The 26,125-nt window shown below is 39.7% G+C and overlaps 2 protein-coding genes across 4 annotated transcripts; one reads left to right on the top strand and one right to left on the bottom strand.

Moving 5' to 3' along the window:
• On the bottom strand, positions 1 to 17,965 carry mia3 (MIA SH3 domain ER export factor 3). The gene is given in 30 exon segments (XM_034240127.1): positions 1 to 591; positions 593 to 735; positions 1,410 to 1,806; positions 2,578 to 2,646; positions 2,761 to 2,807; positions 2,896 to 2,958; positions 3,950 to 4,063; positions 4,299 to 4,384; positions 4,944 to 5,011; positions 5,152 to 5,187; positions 5,275 to 5,437; positions 5,592 to 5,730; positions 6,632 to 6,722; positions 6,829 to 6,893; positions 7,075 to 7,123; positions 7,214 to 7,336; positions 7,459 to 7,563; positions 7,649 to 7,720; positions 7,803 to 7,871; positions 7,874 to 7,912; positions 9,207 to 9,284; positions 9,391 to 9,479; positions 9,577 to 9,598; positions 9,883 to 10,014; positions 12,295 to 12,431; positions 12,828 to 13,157; positions 13,921 to 15,976; positions 16,076 to 16,162; positions 16,263 to 16,396; positions 17,737 to 17,965. Coding segments are annotated over 30 exon segments (5,205 nt in total). The 5' UTR covers positions 17,858 to 17,965; the 3' UTR covers positions 1 to 510.
• On the top strand, positions 12,986 to 25,923 carry taf1a (TATA box binding protein (TBP)-associated factor, RNA polymerase I, A). 3 transcript variants are annotated; one of them, XM_034240128.1, is made up of 11 exons: positions 12,986 to 13,124; positions 19,888 to 20,091; positions 20,397 to 20,560; positions 23,094 to 23,207; positions 23,293 to 23,491; positions 23,696 to 23,817; positions 23,992 to 24,150; positions 24,343 to 24,409; positions 24,606 to 24,729; positions 24,848 to 25,002; positions 25,148 to 25,923. In XM_034240128.1, exons 1-11 carry the CDS (start codon positions 13,118 to 13,120, stop codon positions 25,192 to 25,194), a joined length of 1,362 nt encoding a protein of 453 aa, XP_034096019.1. In that variant the 5' UTR covers positions 12,986 to 13,117; the 3' UTR covers positions 25,195 to 25,923. The 3 variants fall into 3 exon arrangements, with proteins under 3 accessions (XP_034096019.1, XP_034096020.1, XP_034096021.1); XM_034240129.1 differs by lacking the exon at positions 12,986 to 13,124 and adding an exon at positions 18,988 to 19,216; XM_034240130.1 differs by lacking the exon at positions 12,986 to 13,124 and adding an exon at positions 18,989 to 19,377.
• Positions 25,924 to 26,125: the final 202 nt, after the last annotated feature.

Below are 26,125 nucleotides of genomic sequence, written 5' to 3'. Positions count from 1 at the left end.
CAGCTTTTGCATTCTTTATTATTAAAATGTCTACCAACATAGTAAAATAAGTTATACATCTGGCCATCACATTTCCTTTACAGTCGGCTCTGAAGCAACAGCTTGGGGAAATTATGGTTGTTCCTGAAATTCTAGAAGCTTAACACCTTCCTTTTTCTCCGTTCTTAAAATAATTTCCACAGGAAATGACATTTAAAAAAAATTGACCCTTAAAAATTATCGTTATATATATTTTTTTAAAGAACAAATGAAAATAATCTGGCATATAATTAATTATTGCACAAAAAGCAGTTTAGAAAAGTGGCAACCCTTTTTAAATCATTGACTTCAGACACATAATTATTGATGCTTTCATTTAGGGACCATATTCTTTCTTTTTTAATAAACAATTGCAGCTTTTTTTTTTTTATAACTGAAATATGAAAAATACCATGACCTTAGTTCAGACTGGATCTTGTTGTTAAAGTGATGCATTCTGGGTAAAGTCCTCTGCCGTGGCTTCTGGCGTGTTTAAGGCTTGACCGTGGGCGGTCTGGAGTCCTGAGGGGCCGCCTGTCGGGGGCCGCTGTGCGAGTTATGGAGGGCGTCGGGGTGGGGGGGGGCCGTACGCATCACCGTGTGCAGGGTGGGGGGGACCGGGGGGCAGGTTCATGGGGGGGCCGGGGTGGTCCCGAGGTCCTGGGTAGCGCATATCTGGAGGGAAGGGCGGACGAGGTCCCATTGGTCCACGGACACCTGCACAGAAACATGAGAAAAGATGATGTCATCAGGAAGGACACAACATCATGAGTGTGTGATCTGTTCATTTGTACAAGTCTGTAGAGGTAGACCAACTGAAAGTGTACGAGGCAAAGACACTACCTGATTTCCAAGTTGTCTTTTCAATGTAGCCTACAACATATTATTTTGGAAATTGAGTTATTAATGACTTTATTACAGTTTAAAACCAGCACATCCTGTCAGTGTGTGCTGCACTCTTGTGGCGTACTATCAATGTTCTGAAAAAACTAAAAAGTTCAGTACATAATGGGCAGAGCTGCAACAACTAGTCAACTGAGAAATCACTCAGTGTACAGGAACAATGACTATTTTGATGATTGAAGTTTTTCATGCAAAAATGAATGCTGTTTTCAGCCTCTTAAATGTAGAGATCACCCTTTTCTCCGTATTATACAACATTAAACTGAATATGGTGAGGGGTTTTAACTGAGAAATCTAAATGTAAAAGGCATTTCTTTGAACTGCAATTACGTTTTTTACTACTTGATTAAAAAAAATGACATTTTACCATTTGATTTATCTGGAAAATAATCAGTAGATTCATCGGTAATGGGGTCAAGTTATCTACATACAAACAGAAACTCTAAACTCCCAGCACTCCAGTTAAACCATAAACAGATAATACGTACCAGGGGGCATCGGCCCGTAGTGATGAGGTGGAAGGGGACGGAAGTGTGGCGGTAGGGGGCCCCGAGGATCCATCATGTGTCCGGGGCCTGGCCGCGGGGGGAACGCATGTCCGTTGGCGGGTCGAGGTCCATACTCTCCTCCCATTGGTATACCTGGGTGCCCATTGGCTGGGAGTGGAGGCCCGTGAAGGTGAGGCGGGACATTGGGAGGAAGGGGCCCGTGAGGACCTGGAGGGAGGTGGTAGGGGCCGGGCCGGGGGCCTCTGTACGGGCCGGGAGGAGGCAGGCGGCCGTGGGGTCCTGGAGGGAGGAGCGGGTCATGGGGGCCGGGGGGGCCGCCTGGGACCAGGGGCCCTGGAGAGTCTCTGATTGGAGACGCAAGGAAGGATCCAGGTCCCTGAAGAAGACGAAGATAGTGAGTGAGTTCAAATGCAGGCAGTGAGACGTCGGTGGTGCTCGCAAGTGAGTGTATGTGGATTAGGATTTTAGTCATGCAGTAAAGAGATCCACAAACCACACACCACGGATCAAATCACATGACCCTAACCTCTAGAGCTGCACCGAATCATTTGAAGCTTCAATTAAAACACTGATACTCGGATTCAGAGTCAACATTCATGCTGCGCTCTTTCTCTTTCTCTGCATGCCTATTCATTCTGTTAAAAACAAGATTCGGCTAAACTAATATCTCATTAGCATAACGATATTTGTAGAAATAGATTCCAGTGGTTGCTGCTTAGGTTCAATCATTTCTAAAACATGTTATTAGCTAATTAAATATTCTGACCAAACTAACAAGCTATATTCAATGAAGAATGATGATTTAATAAAAACATATTTTTTAGTATTTTTAGGAGGACAGACATTCTTCATCCGAAAACCTCAATAGAAGCTTCATACGTTAATGAAAAAAGATATTCGGCACAGCAGTAGTAACCTCACACCATGATTATTTGGATTACAAATCAAACCGCCTTCACAAAAACCCGACCTCTGACACACAACTTTCAACAACCCAAATATTAGACTCAATGAGAACATTCTTAGTTCCTCTCCGTGCTGTGAGGACAGAGGAAACCACACTCAGCCCAAACAGTTAAGCCCCAGTGAAGCACAACGCCTCAAATCTCCCCAGATGCAGTTTCGGGGGCGGAGCCTCTATACTCACTGGCTCTGGGCTCTCTGTGGAGGCCGCAGCCTCCGCCTCTGCTTTAATCTGAGGATCTACTGCCTGTGTCTGTTTCAGAGCAAGGACACACACATGTGGGTAGGAGCTTCAGCCCTTCAGAGGCAGTGAGGGAAGGTAACACGTAAAAATGATCAGATTTTATTAGGAATAAAAAAAACTTACCGACACATCCATGTTGGTGGGTGATGAGCTGCGGGGGCCCATCATGTCTGAAAGAGGAGAAACAGCACAGGGTGAGTAAGAAGGTTCAGAGATGATGGTGAAATATTGGAAACAGAGAGACTGTAGACGACTTACCCATCCCCGGGATGTGTTTGTTCTCAGCGTAGCGGCCGTGTGGATCTGAGGGAGGTCGTGGACCTGAGGGGAGGGGAAAACGCACGATGAACTAAATCCCTCAAGACTGTCCCTGTAGCTCATGTCCAGGGAGGACACGGGGACAAACGAGCAGGGAACTCAATATAACCGGAGCAAAGATTGGTCATCTCTACCTCATGAGGACAATAGACAGAGGAACAAAGCATTCTTGATGAATTTAAAGCCCCTAAAAATGTGGTTTCTAATTGAACTGAGATACTGGATTGTCCCACTCTCAATAGTTTTAAAGGTCAACTCAAAGAATGGTTGAGAAACAAACAGACGTGTAATCACCGCTAAATGCACTTTAACACAGGGGTATCTCCTCTGCACTTAATGTGTCGTTGCTGCTACATTGTACTGCCATGTGGTAAATGCTTGTCTATACTGCTCATGCTCTTTCTGCATATCATGTATTTATTTTTGCTATGTATATAAATGTTATGTTCTTAAATGTTGTATGAGAGGGACTACGGATGGAAATGAGCTCAAAGCTAAAATCTGGCATATTTACATTTGAAGCATTATTTGTTTAAAGTGTTAATCAATGTGCACTGTCCCTGTTCAAATAAACGATTACATGAAAATGAATTATCTGTAATGATCTACTCGAGCACCATTAACAATCCGAGTTAAAATGTAGAAGAACACATCACTTTGTTTATTTGTAGTTTTCTTACGATGAGAAATTGTGTTTTAAAGGGCTTTAAAGATCAAAAGGTGAAGACCATTTTAACAGCAACACCAAAAGAAATGATTCAACTTAAAGAAACAGGAAGCAGGAAGTAGTGGGTTGAAGAAAGAGGAACCAGGAAGTAACACACTGACATGAAGGAAATAAAAAAGGGAGAAATCAAGAAGGTGCAAGTTCTGACGAGGAGATGAAGTGAGGTGTGCAAAAGGAGGAAGACTCAAGGAGACAAAGGTGGTGGTGGAGGGATGAAGTCCAACCGAGGCGAGGATAAAGAGGGTGAAGTAATCCACTGGGACTCACCATACGGGTCAACTCTTCGCCCCACTGGGGCAGAAGGAGGGCGCCTGGGACCCTCTATCATTATAGGAGGGGAGGGTGCACCCCCACTCACAGGAGAGGGCCCGTAAGAATCACCTGTTATGATCAAACCATCTGTTTACTAATAGAAAAGAAACAGCTGACAATATATTACATTTACGAGGAGACGGGGTCCTCATTTCAGGCTGTGTGAGGTACATTCAAACAACACCTCTTCCTCATTAACATGCAGGATATTATTAGAAAGCAGCCTCCTGTTCTCAGAGCTCTGAAGGATGAGAAGGGACCTGATGGAGAGGAAACAGCAGGAGAAGCCGTGTGTCCCGGTTACCTTGGCGAGGGCCGGCATGCTGTCCGGAGTTTGGTCTGAAGAGAGGAGCGCGTCGCTCGTTCAGCTGAGAGGTGAGAACTCCCAGTCTGTTAGAGAACACAGAGAGGAGACGGTTAGATGCAAATAAGGTCAATCGTATATTAACAATACTTCATTAATAATGAAATGAGAAGGTAAGAGAAAAAAAAGTAAATTATCTTATTTGAGGAGAGGAACCAATGGATGTTTGCCAATCGATCAATTGTTTTAAATATGTTTTGACTTTCTACTGATATGTCATAATTAGGGACGCTCCGATCAGGGTTTTTAGGGCCGATCGCCGATCACCGGAATCAGTATCGGCCGATACCGATCGTAGGGTGGGGGCTATCGGGATCTTCCATTTAAAGTGATGTTTAAAACTCGGGGTTCATTTTTATATTGCTTCAGTTTATAATCGTAACGGATCGAAAAGTTCAGATTAATTTTTAAATACATGATGCGCTTCCACAAACAACAATTAACATAATTATTACATTCAAATGAAGTACATTATTCAAGTTTACATTAACTTTGGATAATAACACGGGAGAGATGACTGTGTTCTAAATTGTATTTAGTATAACCTTAAAATACAAAAAAATACTTTGGAGTGCCAAAACTCACTTTTCCCGGAGCTTTGATGATTCGAGCTTCTCTTGATTGAGAGCTCGCTCTGCATTACGAGCATTTACCTGCAAAGATATTCAAGGATTAGAGTGCAACTAGAATCTGAATGCTTCCATTAATAATAATCAATCTTAAACAGGCTAAAAATATACATTTATAGCATATTAGCATTCGGGTATAAGTTGTGCCACTTTGTGCAACCTACCCAGTTTGAGTGAGTTTTGTTTTCCTGTTCTTTAACCTAGAAAATAAAGATAGAAGAAAATAACTTTTAGTCAGCGATCAGGAAGCTGTTTCTGTCCTTGCTCATTTCAAAAGGAACACCTACCTGCTCCTTATAGACCTCCTCCGTCTTCTTCATCTGCTCCTCCATCTCATTGATGCGGTGCCGTAAGATTTTCACCTGCTCCTCCGCCTCCACAGCTTTCCCCCCCACCTCGGTCAGCTGACTCTCTTTGCTGCGTCGCTCCAACTCTTCCTTCGTTAGTCTCCTGTGAATCCACGGAAACAAAGATTCTCCAAATGCTCTCCATTTCAAAGACTCTTGCTATTATTCAGGAAACAGTTATGCTGAAACAGTGAATAGGAGAATTGTACACTGTAACGGTAGCTAATCACAAAGTGAAGATGGGTCGTTTCACTTACTGCTGCAAAGCGTTTTCCTTCTGCTGATACATCTCAACCATGATTTCGTTTTTCTGCTGGAGGATCTTGAACTGGTTTTCTACATGGCTCTTATCGCTTTTGAGGGTTGCAATTGAATGCTCCAGCTCCTGGTGTTGTTCTGTTGGAAAACACAAACATATGTTAAGAGAGAGACACGTAGAAGTTAGAGTTGTTCCATTACCCAAACCAGTGTTGGAAATGCCACCAAATAATGTAAGAAACTAACAAAGGAGACATCTGGCTACAATCTGTATGTATTTGTCCATGTTTTCAGGTGCAGGGTATATGCAGGAATCCTGAAGTCAAATGTAATACCTTTTAAGACTTTCTTTAAGACCCTTTCCATACATTTTAAGACCTCATCGCCACTTTCAGTTTTAACCGGTTACATTGGCGACACACTTTACCTCACACTGACTATATACAGTATTGATTGTCCTTCCTCCTTATCTTCCAACCATTTGGACGCAGACTTTCATTTCCCCATAACGATGTTGTTTAACAACCGGCGTAAACGGACCTTCGCGCTATCAAGCAGTGAGCGTGCGATGTCCTGTTCAGATGACGTCAAATCCAACGGGATGCCATCAATAAACTACACAGAATCACACTACACACCTACGCAATGATTACGTTCAGGCAGACTGTAGAATACAACCTCTTGGACAATTTATATACTTATTGAAAACAAGATACAAAATGTGATACCTTGGAAAATGCCATTTAATACTTTTTAATAGCCTTCATTTTCGTTAAATTGATTTATCAACTTTTAATACTTTTTAAGACCCCGCGGACATCCTGACAAACGTATGTTAAGAGAGAGACACGTAGAAGGTAGAGTTGTTCCATTACCCAAACCAGTGTTGGAAATGAGGTAAGATGCTACCAAAGGAGACATCTGGCTACAATCTGTATGATTTGTCCATGTTTTCAGATGTTTAATCAGAAAAAGGAGAAAGGAGAAAAAAAGACAAGAAAGCCTTATTCTAAGTCAATAAGAAACACGACCGACTTACCTTCCAGAGACTTTCTCGTCTTTTCTTCAGTCAGTAGTTTGGTCATGAAACGATCTCGCTCTTCTTCGACTACAGTGAGAGTGGTCTGGACCTGGAGAGGAATTATTCAACATTATTCCAACATTTTAAGAGCAGATTACGATCTTAAATATTATTATTAGTCATCTTTGATTCATAACTATGGTTGGTCATCTTACCCGGGAAACATCCATCATCTGTTTGATCCTGTTGGTTATGGCGGTCTTCTTGTCTGAGGAAGACCCTGAAAGAACATTAATCGTTAAGTACGAAGCTGAACACAACATCATATTGTGACTGACAAAACATGTAGTGGTTTAAAAACTACTGAATCTATATGCAAGTGCCTTACTCCTACATATAACTAGTGACAGAGTTGAACTAACCAGGTGCTACTTCACCATTGGCTAAAACTTTTGTATCACCTTTTTGTGAATCACAAGCGTCCAGGTCCGCCAGAAGATCGGACAGCACCTGTGAGGCAGACATGGGGTAAGTTGATGCATTTTTAGGAATTACATCAGATATCCAAGAACAATAGTGACAGTAGGAAACAATTCTGACCTCCACGTTGTGATCCTTAAGGACCACTGAGTCCTCCAGCTCTTTCTGAGACTTCTGGTAGACTTTAATCTTCTCGTTCAGCTCCTTGTGTTTCTCCTCCCAGCTCTTAATGGTTATCTTCAGCTGGAAGAATGAATGAAAAAAGTTTGCATCTAAATCTTGTTTCTTTAACAGTGGAAATCAGATGACCGTTGACCAACAAAACAAAAGTTACCAATAACTATTTAAACAACCGATTGTCTTACGGTTTTATTTTCTTCTTTTTGTGCCGAGTAATCTTTCTCGAGACATTTGCGCTGAACGTTCCGGGCATCTTCACGGATCTTGGCCTCGTCCAGGAGAACGGTAGTCTGTGGCAAATACACGCAGTCATAGTGAGAATATGAAACAACAAGCCTTGTATGATTTTGCAGAAGATTAGGGGACGACTTGTACCTTAGCGAGAGCTTCCTGAGCCTTTTTCCTGCTGAGCTGTAGCTTCTCGTTTGACTTCTCCAATTTCTCAATCTGTTAAAGAAAACTTTAAGTATTATGAATCTGAGATCGCAGCAAAATAAATAACAGGAAGGACAAAAGATTAAAATGTTACCCTGGTGCTGTTTTGCAGAGAGTTTGACCTCTCGTTTTCCAGTAGTTTTGCATATTTCTTCTTTTCTTCAAAATCAGTTCGTTCCGTGTTTCTGACTCCAAAACTTTACTCTGAAAAAGATAACGAGAGAAAACGTTACTGACAGTTCTAAAAACAGAAGCTATAGAGTGCCACAGTGACGCATCCTAAAACCTGGAAGTAAGTTAGCATTTTACCACTTCCGGTTCCTTCGTCAAAAGCAATGGGATTTCTCCATAGGGTTTTGGAAAATAGCTGGAAATAAGGTCTGTGGTTGACACACATTAAAGAGACGGATCACGTTTTGTTCTACGACATTAAATACATCAGCAGTGACCCCACTGGTGATTTTTGAAGAGTTTACGTGTCTGAAAAACGATGGTTGTTAACATGTGGCTGAATAGGACTAATGAAGCTCAGTGCAAGTTCAACCAGGAAGACCTTCTTTACTCATTCATTTACTATGTCTATGTTATACTCTCTCTCCTCTCAATAAGTGATGGGGGCGTCACTCCCCAGCTTAACCAATCACTTTGCTCTATTCTCACAAGCCTATCATAGCGCTCCACTAAACCTTTTAAATCTGCTCTCCCCTCTGACAGCTGTCATTTCAGGTGACTCGACGCAACCCTCCTCCACCCCTTTTCACCTCCTGTCCCTCTGAATCCGGGGTCGAGCTAAGCCACTCCCCTTCAGACCGAACCTGACTATCCATTCACCACCGCCAGTGTCTAGGGGGGTTTCGTCGGATCGGTTCTCCCCTCCCGAATGATACTCCTGCACAACGGGGCCTAATCGCCAAAACTCCATTACATCCATGTGTATTCCTGGCAATAAATATGTATTCTTACATCAAAACCGTCTCTCCTGATTGAACAGAAGTTGTCGAGGTCGTTTTACGTCATTACACCGAACACGTGAACACTCCCGCTGTTTTTCCCCGTCTTCCGCTTGAAAGCAGAACCTGCGCTCTTACAAACTGTTCAAACAAACGCTTCAACTTGTAACATTTTGAATCTGTAGTTTTGAATATGGATCTTACGTTGGCGTGACGTTGAACTACTGCTGTAGTTCATTTATAGCATAACGTTAGCATTTTGCTTCTGGCGACTAGATTTATGATTCGAAAATTATAATAGTAGGATATACATGTGGATATTATCCGGCTGAACAAAACGTGATCCGTCTCTTAAATGTGTCTCAACTCCAGACCTTATTACCAGCTATTTTCCAAAATCCTATGGAGAAATTGCATTGCTTTTTTGTCGAAGGAACCGGAAGGAGTTTACTTCCGGATTTTAGGACGCGTCACTGTGGCTCTCTATTTTACTTAAGCTAAACACAGAATGCAAATATACAAACACCAAAAGTATCTTTAGCGCTTACCTGTAGGTTTTGCATCTTTTTCATTGTAGAACTAACGGTTTCCTTCGACTGTTTTTGACTTTCTTTCAGGTGTTCAGTCTTCAAAAGAAAAAAACAATTTAGAAAGTTCCGAAATAAATGAGAAGACGTATATATTTTTTAAAAGTAGCTCATTCATATTTGATCACATTTTCTTGTAGCTCACCTGTTTCTGAAGATCAGCCATATGGGCGATGGCCTCATTCTTCTCCTTTTTGAACGCTAACATTTGCTCTGTCAGCTTCTTTTCATCCACTGTGTCAACAAAAGTGAAACAAAAAGTAAACAAACTGCTAGATTTGACACTTCTGCCTTTTTATGTGATGTGATGTTAGAAAAAGTTAAAACTTACCAAGGTATTCTCTCTTCTTCACCTAAAATGTTTAGCAAAGCAAAAAGTAAAGATCAGTTGGATGTCTAACCAACACAGTTTGAAAAAAATTAAATGGTTATGTAGATTCAGAAATGTATCACATCAGGAAAAGTGTATAAATGATCCAGAAAAGAAACATATATTATGTTAACCTCAAAATGATGGGTAATTGCGATAAAAAAGGGTCCAATACTAACATTTCAATGCATTATGAATCAAATCCTAATCAAGCTTATACAAATACAACATCTTGAATTCGAGCAGCGGTAATGTTCCAACACTTACTGCCAACACGGTCCTCCAGAAGAAAAGGATGAAGGTCACTACTCCAACCAAAGCAGTGATGATGACAGCTTGCCAAGGACAACCGAAAAAGGTTTCCCCTGGCTTCCACTCTTCTGGCAGTAATGAAATCACCTGAGGACACACAAACACATCTAAGATTGTGAGTAAAGGAGTGGGACATGGTCAGGAATAATGAAATACAACTGGATAGATAGCAGATCTATGGCTTAAGACATGAGGGGGATGTATCGGTGTACCCCTCTTGCTGTGTTTGCATGTGAACAGTGTTATGACAAGCTAAAAATAGAGACAGAAGTCAATATTTGTCAAAGCACAGCAAGACACTTCAAATCTCAGGTAAGGCTTAAAGTAACTTACAATATGTACACGTACCCCTAGACTGAGATATTGAGATTCATTAACTGAAATCTGATTAACAAAATTAATTAACAATTGATTGATCTTATCACGCAACACAGAGGAAAGCTAATCAAGATATCAGAGCATTACCATACAATACTAATAAAACCAAGCCTAATGCAACAAACAGAAATGTTTTAAAAGCACACAACCCAAGAGCAGCAACAGGCATACAAAACTAATCTGCTCTTTTACAAGAATCCTGCCGCTTACACAACCACACGCGTGTTTAATCCCGTAGAAAACATGTTTTTTGACACAAAAATGGAGGGATTATTGTGTTTTGCACTAGAAAAGGCAGCAATGCAGTGCTTTATTCAGACACAAACTATTTACAAGCCTGGTGTTGTATAGAATAAGTCAACATACAATGGTTGTTTAATGCCATCAGACTGACATATTTGTGAATTGTATCAGTAGCCAAAATGGACCATGATTTGGGTTTTCATTACTGTCCAGTCATGACCCTGAATATTGGATTAACAGCAAAGAAACCTTTGAACTGAGCATGTGGCAGCTCAGAGAGGAACACACGCACACATTATGGCTTCAATGAAACAAAGGGATTAACATTAAATTAAACTACACTGCCTGGAAAGAAAAACATGCTCTTTTCAACCAGCTTCATTTGAGAAGTCGACTTTCTAATAGCAATGCACAGGACTGCAACCACATTTATCTCATTGTACATGTATAATGACATTAAACGATTATATTAAGATTAATTCAAAATGTAATCTCCAGAGAAAACAATAACAACTAATTTGGGAGTTAAAGATCTTCCGTCAACTTATAAGAGGAGAATCCTATGGTGAGTAAAATGTTTGGTGAGTACACTTAGGAGTAGTTAGCGTGCAAGTCGATGAGAATCAGCCATATGCTCATTAACACGTCAGCAGGCCATGGTAGCATAATAAACATACACAGAATGCGTCAGTCTTTCACTTACATGTTGAAGCTCCTTAAGAAACATCATGTAAACATGCTCCGGTGCGATTACAGGTCGGGTTAATGGATCACTCTCCATGCTAGTTTTTTTTTAAAAACAAAACAAAACGAAACTAGCACCAGGAACGTTGTGCTAGTTTGACAGTTAGCTTGCTAGCACGTAAGCTAAGTAAACCGTGCAGTTAAGCTGACGTTAGCCGTTAACGGTAAACCCTACTTGCGTGAGGATGAATTCAATAAACGTGAAACAAACACCCACAATGTTAGATGGATATTTGAGAAGGTTACTTGGCAACAACGGTTGGCTAAAGGTTATAACAGATGAGTCGTCGTATTCCATTCACTAATCAAAAACAAGCAGGAGACGTTAGCTGAGCTGGAGCTTTAAAACACGCATTACATTTAAAACAAAAACAAGAGATTAAGAACCGAAATTAATGCAGGCACAGAGTACAACTTGTGTCTGCCTTTTTGTGCCAACATAAGGCCGGTCAGTTGTAATAGTAGCCAGCTGAACACCAGCTGTATTGAACTTCAGCCTACACGGCGACAGTCAACAAGAAGACGGGGGGAGGGCCCTGCGACGTTCAGGGAGAATCGGAAATTTGACCCTTTACTTGATCTGCACGCATGATGTGGAAGTGCTGGAGGATGCCAGTTAAAATGATTTAGGAGCAATAGGTCAGTAATGGATGGTGTGATGTATTGACGACATTTACTCAAGTACTGTACTTAAGTACGATTTTGGGGTACTGATACCAGTTGGGGCGTATCATAGGCCAGTAATATATATATATATATATATATATATATATTATTTTATACTTTTGTTAAAAATATATATTATTAGACCAAATCCTAACATTTTAGTTGTTTGTATTCATACATAATGGATATGGACTGCTATAAATACTAATGTTTAATACACTGTTTTCATGTATGTATACTTCTATTTATCTATTTATCTCATTCCATTATCTAACATTGCATATATTTCTATTTTATTATATGTGTGCAATTGCTAACAACAGTATATAGTCTTACCTCAATAGCCCACTCTGCAATTTTATTCTTCGTTATAGAAAGGATGCAGCCCATGTAAACGATCCCAGTGGAGAATAATCCCACTCCTTCATCTTCTTTGGGAATTTCAGGCACTGGTTCCATGGGGTCCAAAGATCCTGATGAAACAAAAACGTTGTCAGTTCTGTGTTTTAGGCAGACAGAGTGAATAATACTACATTACAGTTAGTCATCTCAAGCAATTAAAATGGTTAAAAGTATCATGTAATTATGAAACAATTCTGCAAAATACAGGTAAAGAAAAACTCAAGAATACTTATTTATGAACAGGTTTACTTTTTCTGATCAGGGCAAAAACAATTGGTGATCTTTGAAAGAAATGTGGGAGAGGGCATGGCCAAAAGAAGTACAAGTTATCTTTATATCCAAGTAGAAAAACCTCCATCGTGGAAAGCAAGAAGGTGTATTGTGTAGCATACAGTAAGTAACATTTTGCAGACAGATCAATAAACTTAATATAAATGAGAAAAGATGATGTCATTCAGATAACCAACCTGAGGGCGAGTGCTCCACCTCGACACCGAGGCCCAGGTCTAAGGGGTTTTCCAGAGTGGCTTGAGGAACTTTAGGCAGCTCGTCTGATGCACTGAAGCTCAGCTGATTGTCTTTGTTTTTGTTAAAGTGTCCGCCATCCTCCTCCACACTGAGCTCCGGTCCACGGTGCACCTCTTCCAGAACCGCTGGCTCGTCTTCACTCACAGCTGGCTTTTCCTCCTGATCTGTGACTGTGAGGTTGTCCTCACTCTTGGCCTCAGGGACGCTGACAACGCTGTCTTCTTCAACAATGACAGGTTGGTCATCTTTTACCTTTAATATGTGCTCATCTACGACAAAACATTGAAAAAAACCAAGAAAAGAAGAGCAATTAGGGATTAGTGAAGGGGGTAATATCCAGGTCTGTCTTAAAAGTATTAGGTTAAAAGGATCGTAGACTTTGTTTGTTTTCTTTTGTGAGGTGTTAGCTTGCCAACAACTAATCAAACATATTTGGTCAAATAAAAACAGGTGTGGTCTATTGCTTTCTTAAGGAGCAGGGTATTTGTTTAGTAGGAGGTTAATATGACTATAATTGTAAGAGAAATCATTGAACTGTAAGGTGAGCAGATTTAGGGACCGCACATAGACACATGTCTTGACATTTACAGACAAAGGACAAAGGTCGTTGTGGATCAAAATTGCATAATTATATACTATCGTCCACAAAGAGTCCACTTTTACAACACGGCAGAGTGCACTTTGTAGGACAGAAGTAGAGAGTAAAAAAGTGTGAGACTGTAAGACGGAGCATGTATTTTATGTTTTTTTGTTCATTAGTTGGAATTTAGTGTTGTGTGCCGTTTGAAAAAAAAAAATAAATCACAATTGTTCACTTTTGATGTTAGGTGTTAAATGCAATCCCTTTAAATAGGACGAAGGTGTTATATCTCGAAACAAGATACTGGTCTGAACGGTGCACAAAAGGAATGCTCTGCGCTGCATGTGTGCCATCATGCCACAGTGTCAAATTCTGACATAAGCTGATGCAACTCCCTTTACCCGTGTATGAAAAGCCCAAATCAGAAGTTTAGAATATAAAAATAAACGTACCTTTATCATTATCTGATGAAGCCAGAGGCGTGCTGTCACTGACTGTTGAATACTTCTGTCGTAGGGCGAATGCGAGCTCCTGGAAGTCATCCAGGATTTCAGTTTCCTCGTCGGTACTACTTTTGTCCGTATGTTCGACATAGTTGCGTTTTGCTTGTTGGCCATCCAGCATCTTCTCAATCTCGTCCAGGATGGAATTCTCTGAGGCTTCCAGGATGCCCTCGAGGATACTTTCAATATCTTGTGCGGTGCCTGTGTGTGAGAGACGACTGACCTGCATCTCCGTGTCCAAGTCAGAGAACATGGCCTCCACTCTGAAGAGATGACTGAGGCCGAGCAGCTTTTGGAACCGCTCCATTTTCTCTTTGGAGAAATGGTATCTGAGCAGAGTCAGTCTCATGACGCTGTCGCTGTATTCCGGCTCTGGAGTTGACACTGTGGGCAGAGCAGCTTCAGGTGAGGCTTCGTCAGAGGTATCTGATTTTGAGAAGGAAAGAGCATTTTCATCTTCAAGCAGTTCTTGTTTCTGCTCTGCTTTCTCTATCTCTTTTTCATCATTCAACTCCTCTGTAAGATCTTCCTCTTGAATCTCCGGTTCACTGTCATTACTGTTTGAATCAGTCATTAACTGTATGTCATGAGGTCGAGTGTCATCTACTGTCTTTTCATCATCTTTTATATCTGAATTATTTGATTGCATCTCCTCTGTGAACGTGTCTTGATGTGTTTCGATTTCAGGTAATTTATGATCCATCACAGTTGCCTTTTCATCCATATTATTTTCTACATCATCATCAGCCTCATGTATAAAGTCCTCATCATCGACCTCTTCCTCCCCTTTGTGCTCAATGGGTTCCTCTGATGTTTCATTATCAGAGTTTTGGGTATCATCAGGAATGGCAACGGTTTCATCTTCTGATTCCGGATCTACGGATATTGTTTCTACTTGATGGTGAATCGGCTCATCAGTTGGTTTTAAAGTTTCCTCCGGAGCGTCCTCAGGTCCGATCACTTCTCCCTCATCGTCATCATCATCATCATGATCCACCAAGTCTGCCTCGATGTTCTCTGGCTCTTGTTGTGATTCTACAGATACCGGTTCTTCTTCTACAGATTTTTCGGCTGCATCAAGGGGTGTTGGAGGAGTGTCTTCTACCTCATCCTCATCCTCATCGTCTTCTTCCGAGGTCAAATCTGCTGCTGTCCTCTCTCCACCGGTGACGGCTGAAAAAACGGCCTCCCCGATAGATGTCCACATGTTCTTCTCCTCTGCAGCGTCCGGTTTAACTTCCTGTGTAGTTGGAGGAATTGCCTGCTTTTTGAGGGAATCCGATGCTGGTGTGTTTACGTTTTCTTCAGAGAAAGACAGCAATGGAATTTCGTCTTTCACATCAATGTCAACTTCGGGAGGATTCTCAACAAATTCACCCTCTTCCTCTTCCTCTTCATACGGGGTTACACTCCGGGTGATTTCGTCATCAGAGGTAACAGCATCGAAAGTTGATCCGAAGGTAGTTTTTAACTTAGGGATTTGCATTCCTTCAGAAATCGTGACTGGTTCGTTTTCTGTAACAATATCTTGTTTGGGCAAAGATTTCTCTTCATGTTTGGTGGCTTTATCTTTGGTTTCACTCCTTCTAAACACAACCTTTTGAAGAACTGACTTGAATGCATGTTCTTTCTTCACTTCTGTGTGTTCTGCTGGGCTTTCAGGAGCATCGGGAGTAGCTTCAGTTTCAGACTCTTCTTCTTCTTCTTCTTCTTCTGTAGAAGGTGATTCAGTTGCCACGTCAGGTTCAGGTAAGGAGGCACTTTCATCATCTGGGACTACATCAAGATCCTCAGAGTCATCATGATTCTCAGTTTGTTTTTCACTCTCAGTTTCCTCCTCTTCTGATGGCTGTGTTTCTTTCTGCACGTCCTCTGCTAGTACGATTTGGTCAGATGTTCCCTTATTTTCACCGTCATTATCCTCCGGTAAAGACTCCAAAAGTAAATCTACATCGTAACTGTCAAACTTATCAAATCCGGTGTCAAAACAGACAAAATCCGTTTCCTGAAAAGAAAAGAAAAACAATTTAAATGACCAAATATACATGGGTTTGTAGGTGTATGTTGAAAGTTTAAAATTCTATTTTAGGCAAAAAGTTGATACCTCTGCTGGAACTTCAAATTCTTTCCCAGTGTAAACGTGGTTAACTGTAATAAGGTTGTCTGGGAAATAACCAAAGTTACTTCCAACCTATTGAAAGATATAAGAAAAACATGTTGAGGATCATGAATACAAAGCAAAACCTATATGTTATCGAATTTGAAAAAAATATAAACCAGAGTATACGTACACTTCCAGCCCATATACCGGGCCTTTTACCCGACAGTTTGTAGTAAACATAGACTGTTTCTGATTTCTTGAACGTCAGGAACCGACAATCTGGGCCCGTGAAATCTTTCAGAGCTTTTCCCCGAATCAGGAGCACTGCAAAAGAAATGTGATGTCAATCTAAAACAACAAATTATAATATTACAAGTCAAAGTTAGTTGACCCATTTATATGGCTTGTTTTGTCAACCTAATAGACCAAAATGATATGTGTGGTTTTAATGTAATAGAAGATTAACAAAACAGCACATATTCTCCTTAGCTGGAACACATTAATTTGCTCTTAAATGACTGCATGTCAATACTTTGCTCAAAATGCCTCTGGAAGTACTACAACCAAATGATAAAAGATTTGTATTCCGTCTGTAGTCCGGTTTGGTATTGTTTTAAAACATCGGAGTAGAAAAGTAACTAACGTTCTTGTTGCATGTCTCTTATCTTTACTGTTGTATGACTCACAATTAACTTCTCCTCATTAGTAGCCAATATAACAGTTCTTATTCCCTACATCATCCCTCTTCAACCCTCTGGTGATAATTACAGGTAAATATCAGGCTTTACTGTTGGTTGGCCTACATTTAGTTAGCAATGCAAAATGTGATTGATAGACCACCTCAGTTAACATTAAATAATAAGAGATCCTACCATAATGTTAATTTAAGTGTTATGATTGAAGAGGCTTATTGAGAACCAACAATGTTATTTCTAAATCAATTTGAACATGGTTGTTCTCGCACTGTAGTTGTATCATCTCCTATTTGCCTTTGCCCGCTCGTGTTTTCTTTAAATGTATAGCTTGTAGAGCAATGTAATATGTTTTTAACTATTGTAGCTACATGTTGTTTATATTTCTATCATGCTAGCAAGCATAACAGCAATTGGAAACTAACCTTTTACTGTAGCTTACTTGGGTGCCTTTACATTTGATTGAATGGTGATTAAGTAACAATTTTCACTACACTGTTAAAAAGACATTGAACAGATATCACCTTGACTAACGTTACATATACTGTAAAGAGTGAGCTACTTCAACTGCTACGCAGTCTGGAGTAACATTAGTCTGTGTTCAAGTAACAATATATAAGAGGAGAGAAGATAAAGATAACAATAGAAAACATTAGCTTTTGCCCAAAGCCGGCCGGTGGCTAATTAGCTGCTAACGTTAGCCTCTAAACACCAGCAGGGCAGGCCGGAGCTGCCAGGCAACCGGCCAACATTACGGGAATAACCCCCTCCAAAGCTAATAATTTATGTTAACATTAGCTTGCCCTGATTTCAATGAGCAGCACACACTGCATCTGAACTACAACAGAAGGTTACACAGGTCGCGAATATCGACTGGCAACAGGTCGAGAGATAAGGCGCAGTTTATGGCTAGCTGCAGGGATGTGGGAAGATTGCATCCTTGATGTAGTAACAACAAGCCAGCAAACTTACTGCTGCACTCCTCATCGGCGCATCTTTTCAGGTCGGAGAACCTCTTCTCCAAGGCCGCAGTTGCAATAAAATTAAATAAAAGTAATAAAAATCCCTGTCGGTAAAAGTGTTTTGCTGCCATGTTGGCAGTTTGTGTTGCCTGGCTGACTCCGCTGCTGCTGGAGGAGCCGACACGTCAGCAGAGATCCGGCTGGGTGTAGCACGGATAGGTTTACACAGGATATAAGGTTGGGATCTGGCTGCTTCATGTGACTGTGTGAAGTAACCTCAACCCAATACAAAGATGAAGAGAAAAACTGGTAAATAAATCAGTTTCATCATTTGGTTTATGCAGTTAGTTCTGGAATCATCAAATACGTTAACAAGGACAACAAAAATCAAAACAAAAAGAGATTAAAAATCAGAAATATTCACTCAGAGGATTATGAGCTCCATTGTAATGACATTTAATCTCCCCAGAGCCATTTTTAAGCACATGTAGTTAAACCCTATGCACCGAAAATGGGATAGAAGAAAGAAATACGCCTATTAATGTTTATCAAGTTTGTAGTAGAAGTAAATGACTTGCAGCAAACAGAAAAACATAATGCTATGTCAATTATGTCAAAATGTAGCCAACCATTCTTATTTAACACAATGAAACATAGATAAGTAAGATAAAATAAGTATGGAATAATTGAGCATATTGACAATACAGAGGCAAATAATAAGAACATCACAAAACAAAAGATACACAATAGGTTATTATTTTATAAAAACATCATAAAAACAACAAGGCTTTCACAAATAGCAATGAAACAAGTACAAATGTTCACTGAAGCCCAATTTCAACCCATATCCTCTGAAGTTTAGCTATAATCAAACTAATTGTATTGTTTTTTTCCATGTGAACTATGTCATTTGTTGACACACTGAAGAAATACTGAAAATATGGCATTAATAAAACAATATGGGAACCCTTTAGAAAAACAGAAACCTTTTTATAAATGTATTACTTAATTATTACTTAATTACTTAAATATTTAGTATTTTTGTTTTCATTTTGTTACCATATTCCACATATTTAGCATAAAAGAGAGCGTCTACTTAAATTTGACAACTATCTCTGTGTACCTGCTGTACTCCTGTAAACTGGGAGTAAATAAACCTCACTTGACCTTAAATTGGCTAAGTAATAAAAAGAAGCGTAGAAGAAGAATCTCTTTGCTCCGCCTCTTCCGGTCACAGCAGCCAATAATCGTGCAGCTTTGCTTTTTCACTTCCGTAGCTACAGTTCTGAAACGTCCTGAAAGCATTGTTAACAACATGTGGAAGACACATTAACCAAGAGGCAAAAACACAGTATAACATTAATTTTTCAAAGACTCAAACTTGGAATAGAAGCTGTCCATTGGATTATATCGTTAGCTCGCCGATGCAGGTTACTTTAGCCTTTATTTTAGCTTTGTTTACCTTCAGAAACATCGTTACTGCTCATCAGGTAGGAGCTGATTCAGCTTTGTTTTTAAAGAGAATAGGGTGGCTTCTTCTCACTTAAGAGATTTCACATTGATATATTTATTTAACAGTAATACTAATATGTGTAGCTTTGTCGGTGAATATTTCCCTTTCAAAACTATGCCGAGAAAGATAACCATCTAGGTGAGCCTCAAACTACAGTGACACATTGTTAATTTAAATTAATTGAAGACTTAAAGGTCATAAAACATTTCTACCAATGATATCAACGTGTTTGTCCATCCGTAATCACGTCTGTCTGCTTAATAAAGAAGTGGTTGACTGCAAAGCTATTCTCGAGCTATTGTTTATTATAATATAATTGTTAATGTAATCAAGCAAAACATGTCAATGCATGTTCTGTCTTTTCAAGTTTGATACTTGTTGCTTTTCCTTGTCTTGCTCTAAAGTAAATGTAATATATTGGGGATTTAGGTTAATCAAACCTATAAAGCTTTTGAAGACACGATTGATATTTTTCACCTTTTTCTGATATTTTAAAGGATAAAAAGATTATTTGATGGATCGAGAAAATATATTTGAAAGATTTATCAATAGTAAAAAATATGGTTCAGACATGCCTTAGGACATTTGTCAATGTTAATGTCTTGTAAGGGAGTTGTGTGCTTTACACAACTGTTCTTCTCCCTGCAGCTGGACACCATACAGTGAGCATCAGAGAAAGTGATAGACGGCAGCTGTACCTGAGTCTGACTGCTGGGCTCATTATGGATGAATTGGATAGAGAGCTACTGGCTGTCAAAGACTTGGAGGATGACAATGATTCCTTTGACGACAATTCTTCAAAAGCATCAACAAAATCAAAGCTCCCTCTGGTTAATCTCGACATGCATGCAGGTGAGAATATATCTACCAAAATTGAACCTATTAGTGATAAACTGATAAATTGTTATTATTGTATCTGGCAATATTTTTTTTATTGTTCACACATCTATATTTTGGCAAATTAATAATATAATTAAACAATTACAGAAAAGCCAAATATATGTTTAATTTAATCTAGAAATAATATCTTAATTTAATAGATTGTGTCAGCCTAAAAATATCCTGTATATCTGTCAAGCTGTAGAACCGGAGTTAATTATCTTTAAGACAAGTGCATTAATGTCATTTAATAATAACTTGTTTTTTTTTATCTTAAGAGCCACCTAGGGAAACTGGGTTTCACCAGAGTACCAGAGTGTGTCTGGAGCACATCAGAGACGCCCTGTTGCATCACAGGTGGCAAGAGGCCGCAGAATATATGGCGTGTTACCCACAGATGTTAGAAGATACAACCAATGGCCCACCTCAGTCATGTAAAGAGGTAGGTTTGGTTTTGTCTGGATGTTTCAGAATCAGAAAACCTTTACTCGTCCCAAAGTAGAGACATTTACAACAGCACAGGAGCAATATAGGGATAAAAGGCAGATCAAAATGCCAAAGGAAAAGTCATGCAGATAGTATTTCTACAGGACAGCATGCCTCATGTTCTCCAAAGTTTCCACTAAAGCCCTGTTTCTTTAAACTAGTGAAGGGGAGATTACCATTATGAAGCATTGATTCTTTCCAGACAATTTTTCATTCCTTCAGGCTTCAGGTGCACACAAACCCCCCTGTTGTTCAAAGACCATAAACCAGACGGATATGTTACACATGTTCTGCATTAGTGATATACTGTAGTTCAGTGTTTCCCCTAGGATGGAGTCATAGCAGCGGTGCTAAGGCACGCGGGTCCAGCTAAATGAGAGCACGGAGCGCATGGAATTTTTTAGTGTGTGCACGTGCGAAGTGCGCCCCGCCAATATGTTTCTATGTGTCTGCCAGCACAAGAAAGGCTCTTGAGGCTCTACAGGTGAATTTTTGCTAAATCACCTTTATTGAACACAACTAAAAACACACATAAAAAAACAATCAAAATAAAATGTATGCAATTTAATTATTTTAACCTGCTTTATTTGGGGGTGGACCTCACATCCTCTAGGGGGGTCCGGGGACGATTTAAAAAAAAAAAAAGAAAGTTTAATGTTGAAGTGAAATGCATCAATCTGGTGCACTTTGAGCACAACATGAATTTATGGATACAGCTCTCAACACTCAGATGAAAGGGAGCTTTTCAATAATCCAAAAGTCTTTAGAATATGATCACAACCAATAACAAATCATTTAAACTTGTTTATTCTTATCTTATGTTACCTAGTTAGTATTCTTTCTTTTTCTTTATGCATTTGACTATCACTCCCCTTTTAAACTGTTTTTTTATTGTCCTATAACAACTATATTAAATAGTTAAAGGTGTGCTCTCTCTAGCTCTCTGTCTCGCTCGCTCATAGAGTCTGTGTGGCCACGGATTATTATTTTAATGTATTAAAAAATAAAATAAATTCTTTTTTTTGGCATGCTGCGCCGCTGCTGAATGTATATAGGGGAAACACTGGTAGTTTGTGCCAGTAAAGTCTTAGTAATAATAACAGTCAAAAAAAGTGGAAGGTTGCAGTTAACAGGGCAGGGAGCTGTTTCTGGAAACAGTTAAATGTAGAGGGCAGATTTGTTTTGTTCAAAAACAATAACTTCTCAATTGTCCTATGTGCTTCATCAATGGCAGGCAAAAACATCGTTTTTCAAGTACTGGTCAATTTTGAGCTATTTTGATTCCATAATATGTTTTCTTTCAGGCTTTTGGAAGGAAAACGTACAAAATACACATTTAAGTGTGTATTTTACTATAGTTTGTCTATTTGCGTCTGTATATTTCTCCTAAATTCACCAAAAGTTAGCATTCTAACGTAACATAAAGTACCGCGACCGCTGTTTGCACCATGTCAACAGAGGTATCGCTGGAAAGCTCCGTCTCTCCTGCACAATCTCATCCGATCCAAATATGGTTATTTCCTTTGTATCAGCAACCAATCGTGAAAGCACAAAGGGGTCTTAAACCAAGAAACGAAATCTCATTGGCTGGTGTAAATTTCTGACAACGTGATTCGTTCAGATGCGTCACGTGGTGTGCTAAAACACTTCCTGGTTAGCTTTCAGCTAGAAATTGAAATCTCAAAATGCCAAAAGAACGGCGAAAAAAACGTTCACAGAGAAGACGACAACAATTGTCACTTGCACGAAGCAAGGTTATTAAAAAAAATGACCCCGTACATGAAATACCTTCACGGAGTGCGTCGAGGCGCAAGCTGTCATCCAAAGAACAGGAGGGTTTAGCTAGCGCCTCACTGCAATCTTTAAAGGTCGTTTTCTCAAAATGAGTTTTTTCTCCTACTCTGAGTTCGAAATTTCAACTTCAGTAGCACGTACATTCACCAAACCTTCCAGTTATATTCCTATCAATATTATGAAGGCTTTTACAGAAGGGTTTGTTCATATATAATTCATAGCCTGAATTATACAACATTGTATACCTAAAAACATGGCGAAAATGGATATTTTAGGGCTGTTGACAGTATTTTCTGATTTATGGAGTGATAAAAAGAGATATCCAATATCCCTTCTGTAAAAGCCTTAGATACTAATATGACTACAAAATGAAACAAGAATTTTGAATCTGGCTATATCCAAAGTTCAGATTTCGATTCCTGAAATGTGTTAAAATATGTGCATATTTAATGAGATAATAGATAATTTGCATATTTAAACATGCTATTTCAGAAAACTTGTAATACAAAAGACAATTGCCTTATTGTAAGTAATTAACTGGAGAAATTTCTAGCTGATTAAATTTAAGTTAAAAAAATTACCCTATTCACCTGGGGTGTCTCGCCTTAACAATACAAGCATAAGTATCAGTTATGTTAACAATTATAAATCACTGTAATCAAGTCGTTGATATTAACATTCTTTTCCCACCCTAGCTTACTTGGAGAATCAGCACTGAGATCCTTCACCATCACCCCAAATCAAAGTTGGAAGACTACAACAACATCTATGAAAGAATGAAGCACTCAGGAGTTAGACATTACCTGATGGTAAGTGAGCTCTTAGACCTGACTGCAAAATGCACACACTTATTTTTTGAAAACATGTATCGACCTTCTTCCTGTGTGTCTCTAGATCTGCCTGGAGCATTCGTTCCACCTGCTGCTACACGGCCACATCGAGGAGGCAAAGCGCCAGCTGTCTGTCTCTGAGAGCTGGAGGCACGGGAAGGAGTCAGCCGCTCAGTTTCAGAGGACCAAACTGATCCAGGCCTACAGGAGTTTACTGGATTACATCATCTGGTGTGACAAAAAGTGTACTCACTCCTCCACTGGTAAACTGATACACAGTTAACACCCAGAGCATCTCTTATTTACCCGTCTCAGTTACGCAGACATGCAGCAAGTGCTTGTGTGATGTCACACTGCCACCTACAGGCCAGCCTCGGTAACTACTGAGAACAAATAGGTTATATAAGAACCTATTTGTTTCTGAAAAATCTCTTTACTGTTGCTGTAAACTGATCCTACTGTTTCAGAACATTCAGATTCCGCTGAGAACCAAGACATACGCAACTACTTCAGAACGGCCTCTGTGAATCTAAAGGAGATTTTGAAAAATCCTGGCATCTGGGATCCCTTCATACTGTGTTACGTTGAGGTAAGAACATTCCCAACTGCCTTTTTTATCAAATCAATATATATTTAATATCACAAGATGAAACACAATTAATCAGAAACAATCTTATGATAATGCATTAAACATTTTAAGCCATATTTTCTTACATTTCAGGCCAAATGCAAGAAACATTTCCAAACTGTTTTATTTTGGCAGATGTTGGAGTTCTACGAGGATCACGAGGAGGCTTTGAAAGTCCTGAATGATTACGCGTATGACAACAGTTTTCCACCTAATCCCAACGCGCATGTCTACCTGTATCAGTACTTAAAGCGATGCGATACTGCAGAGAAGAAACTGATGAAAGTATTGAAGGTATAACTGTATATTATAATTATTTATACTGATGTTATAATGAAAGACATTAAACTGTGAGTATCCATGTAAAACAGCCTGCACCTTATATATATGAACATTGTAAAACTGGAACTTGTAAGATTCTCAGTAAGCCCACAAACATATACTGTGTCTATTGCATCCTAAAGACTTATCTTCCTCACATCATAGGTCCTCCATGTGTTGGTCCCAAGCCATGAGTTGATGTTAGAGTACAGCTCTTCCCTGCTTCAGTCAGGTAAAAGCAGATTGGATCAACTTAAAAGTCTTACCATATAATCAATGATTCATATAACTTGTTTTCAATTAAGTGATGTCTTATTTGAAACTTTAGGATGCTTATTGTGTTTAAGATGACAAAACATTTGAGTAGGTTCAATAAAATTGTGTTTGTGATTTCTCTGGATAATGATACTCCCCTCCCCCCCCCACAGAGAAAAGCAGTGACCTCCAGAAAGCTTTAGGAGTTGTTCTGGAGATGCTGGACTTTGCCTGCTGGAGGAGCAACCTGGTCGTGTGGAAGCGTTTAGAGGCCATTATTCAGAAACTACAGCTAGAGTACGTTGAAAATGTTTGGAAAATTGTAGGCTGTTTGTAAAAGACTGCCATTTTTTTTAATCTGCCACATATTCTTGTTAAAGAAAATGTTTCTGTATATATTTGTGTATTCAAACAGAAAAGACTGGAAGGACGTTGTCTTCACAAAAATGGCTGACAGACAGGGCTGGTGGCCCGCGCTGCACTTCACAAACTTCCACGCCAGTAAAGACTCTGAGGAGAACCCAGAGCTCATGCAAGTGAAGGCACCGCTGACAAAGACCCTTTGCCCGAGTAAGAAGGTGTTAATCACGTAGTTAGATCTGTACTGGTGCTAATAGCAGCATACGTCCTCTGTGGCACCATTGTGAACACTCAGCTGGTCTGAAACATGTGGAATTCTTAATAAATATTGAATTTGTGTATTTTTTTCTTACAGGCCTGACGCTCAAGTACACAGACTGGCAGGCAATCAACGGAAAGTGACCTTCAGAGAACAATTCAAAAAGAAAATCAACCAGTGTCTTTACAATTTCACGAGATGCTGTCGGAGAAACGAATAGTCGTTAATAATAATAATTTACTCAAGGTTAACTGACACATGCGTATATTTTCCTCTTTTAAACCTTGTTCCTTCTATGCCCACTATGTGGAGCTCTTTCTCTGTTTTTGTGCATCCAGTATCTGGAGGGCATGACCACCTATTTTTGGTTCATGTTAGTTTCGTGGTTTCTGTGCACATATGAATGGAGTCTCATTCTGCCCTCAGCTGACCTATGGCCGCTTTACAGAGGGGCTTTAAGGTCACAAATGTGTGTACTTAATAGACAACCTAAAAGGATTTTCTTTCTGTCACGCCATGCTGTCAGTAAAATCTAAACGGAGCAACACAATGTGCAGAATTTAAGAAAGGATACATAACATTGACATGTGTTTACTACCTTCTCTAGTCCTTTTTACTCAAATGTGAGAGGTGCCTTCACTAAAAGATCATTATTGAATTGTGGTCAGTTTGCATATGTGCTGGTTCTTTGCACACATATAGTACATGCAGTGTTGTCAAGATTCATTTTACATTGAGGTTTGTACATGCTGGTACCATCTATTTCTGTACCGAGGAGAGGCTTGTATGTTTCAGGATCGGCCAGTGTTTACTCTCCTTTAAACTGAACCACAAAATAAAGTCCTGCATCCAGCAGCACGCCAATTTAATAAGTGAAAGTGTTTGTAATGATTCTGTTTCGGCTTGCCACAATGTTGGCCATGCAGCAACTCAGTGAGCTGTGTGTGTGTGTGTGTGTGTGTGTGTTGCTTTGCAGTCATTACATAAACCAAAGCCCAGAGCACTTGCCCGACCACAGGAGCAGCTGCAGAAGGGATCTGGGAATACATAACATGTCGTTTGAAAATTCAAAAC

Source organism: Gymnodraco acuticeps, unplaced genomic scaffold (genome assembly GCF_902827175.1).
Source record: "Gymnodraco acuticeps unplaced genomic scaffold, fGymAcu1.1, whole genome shotgun sequence".
Lineage (NCBI taxonomy): Eukaryota > Metazoa > Chordata > Actinopteri > Perciformes > Bathydraconidae > Gymnodraco > Gymnodraco acuticeps.
This window is presented reverse-complemented; position numbering and strand designations above follow the sequence as displayed.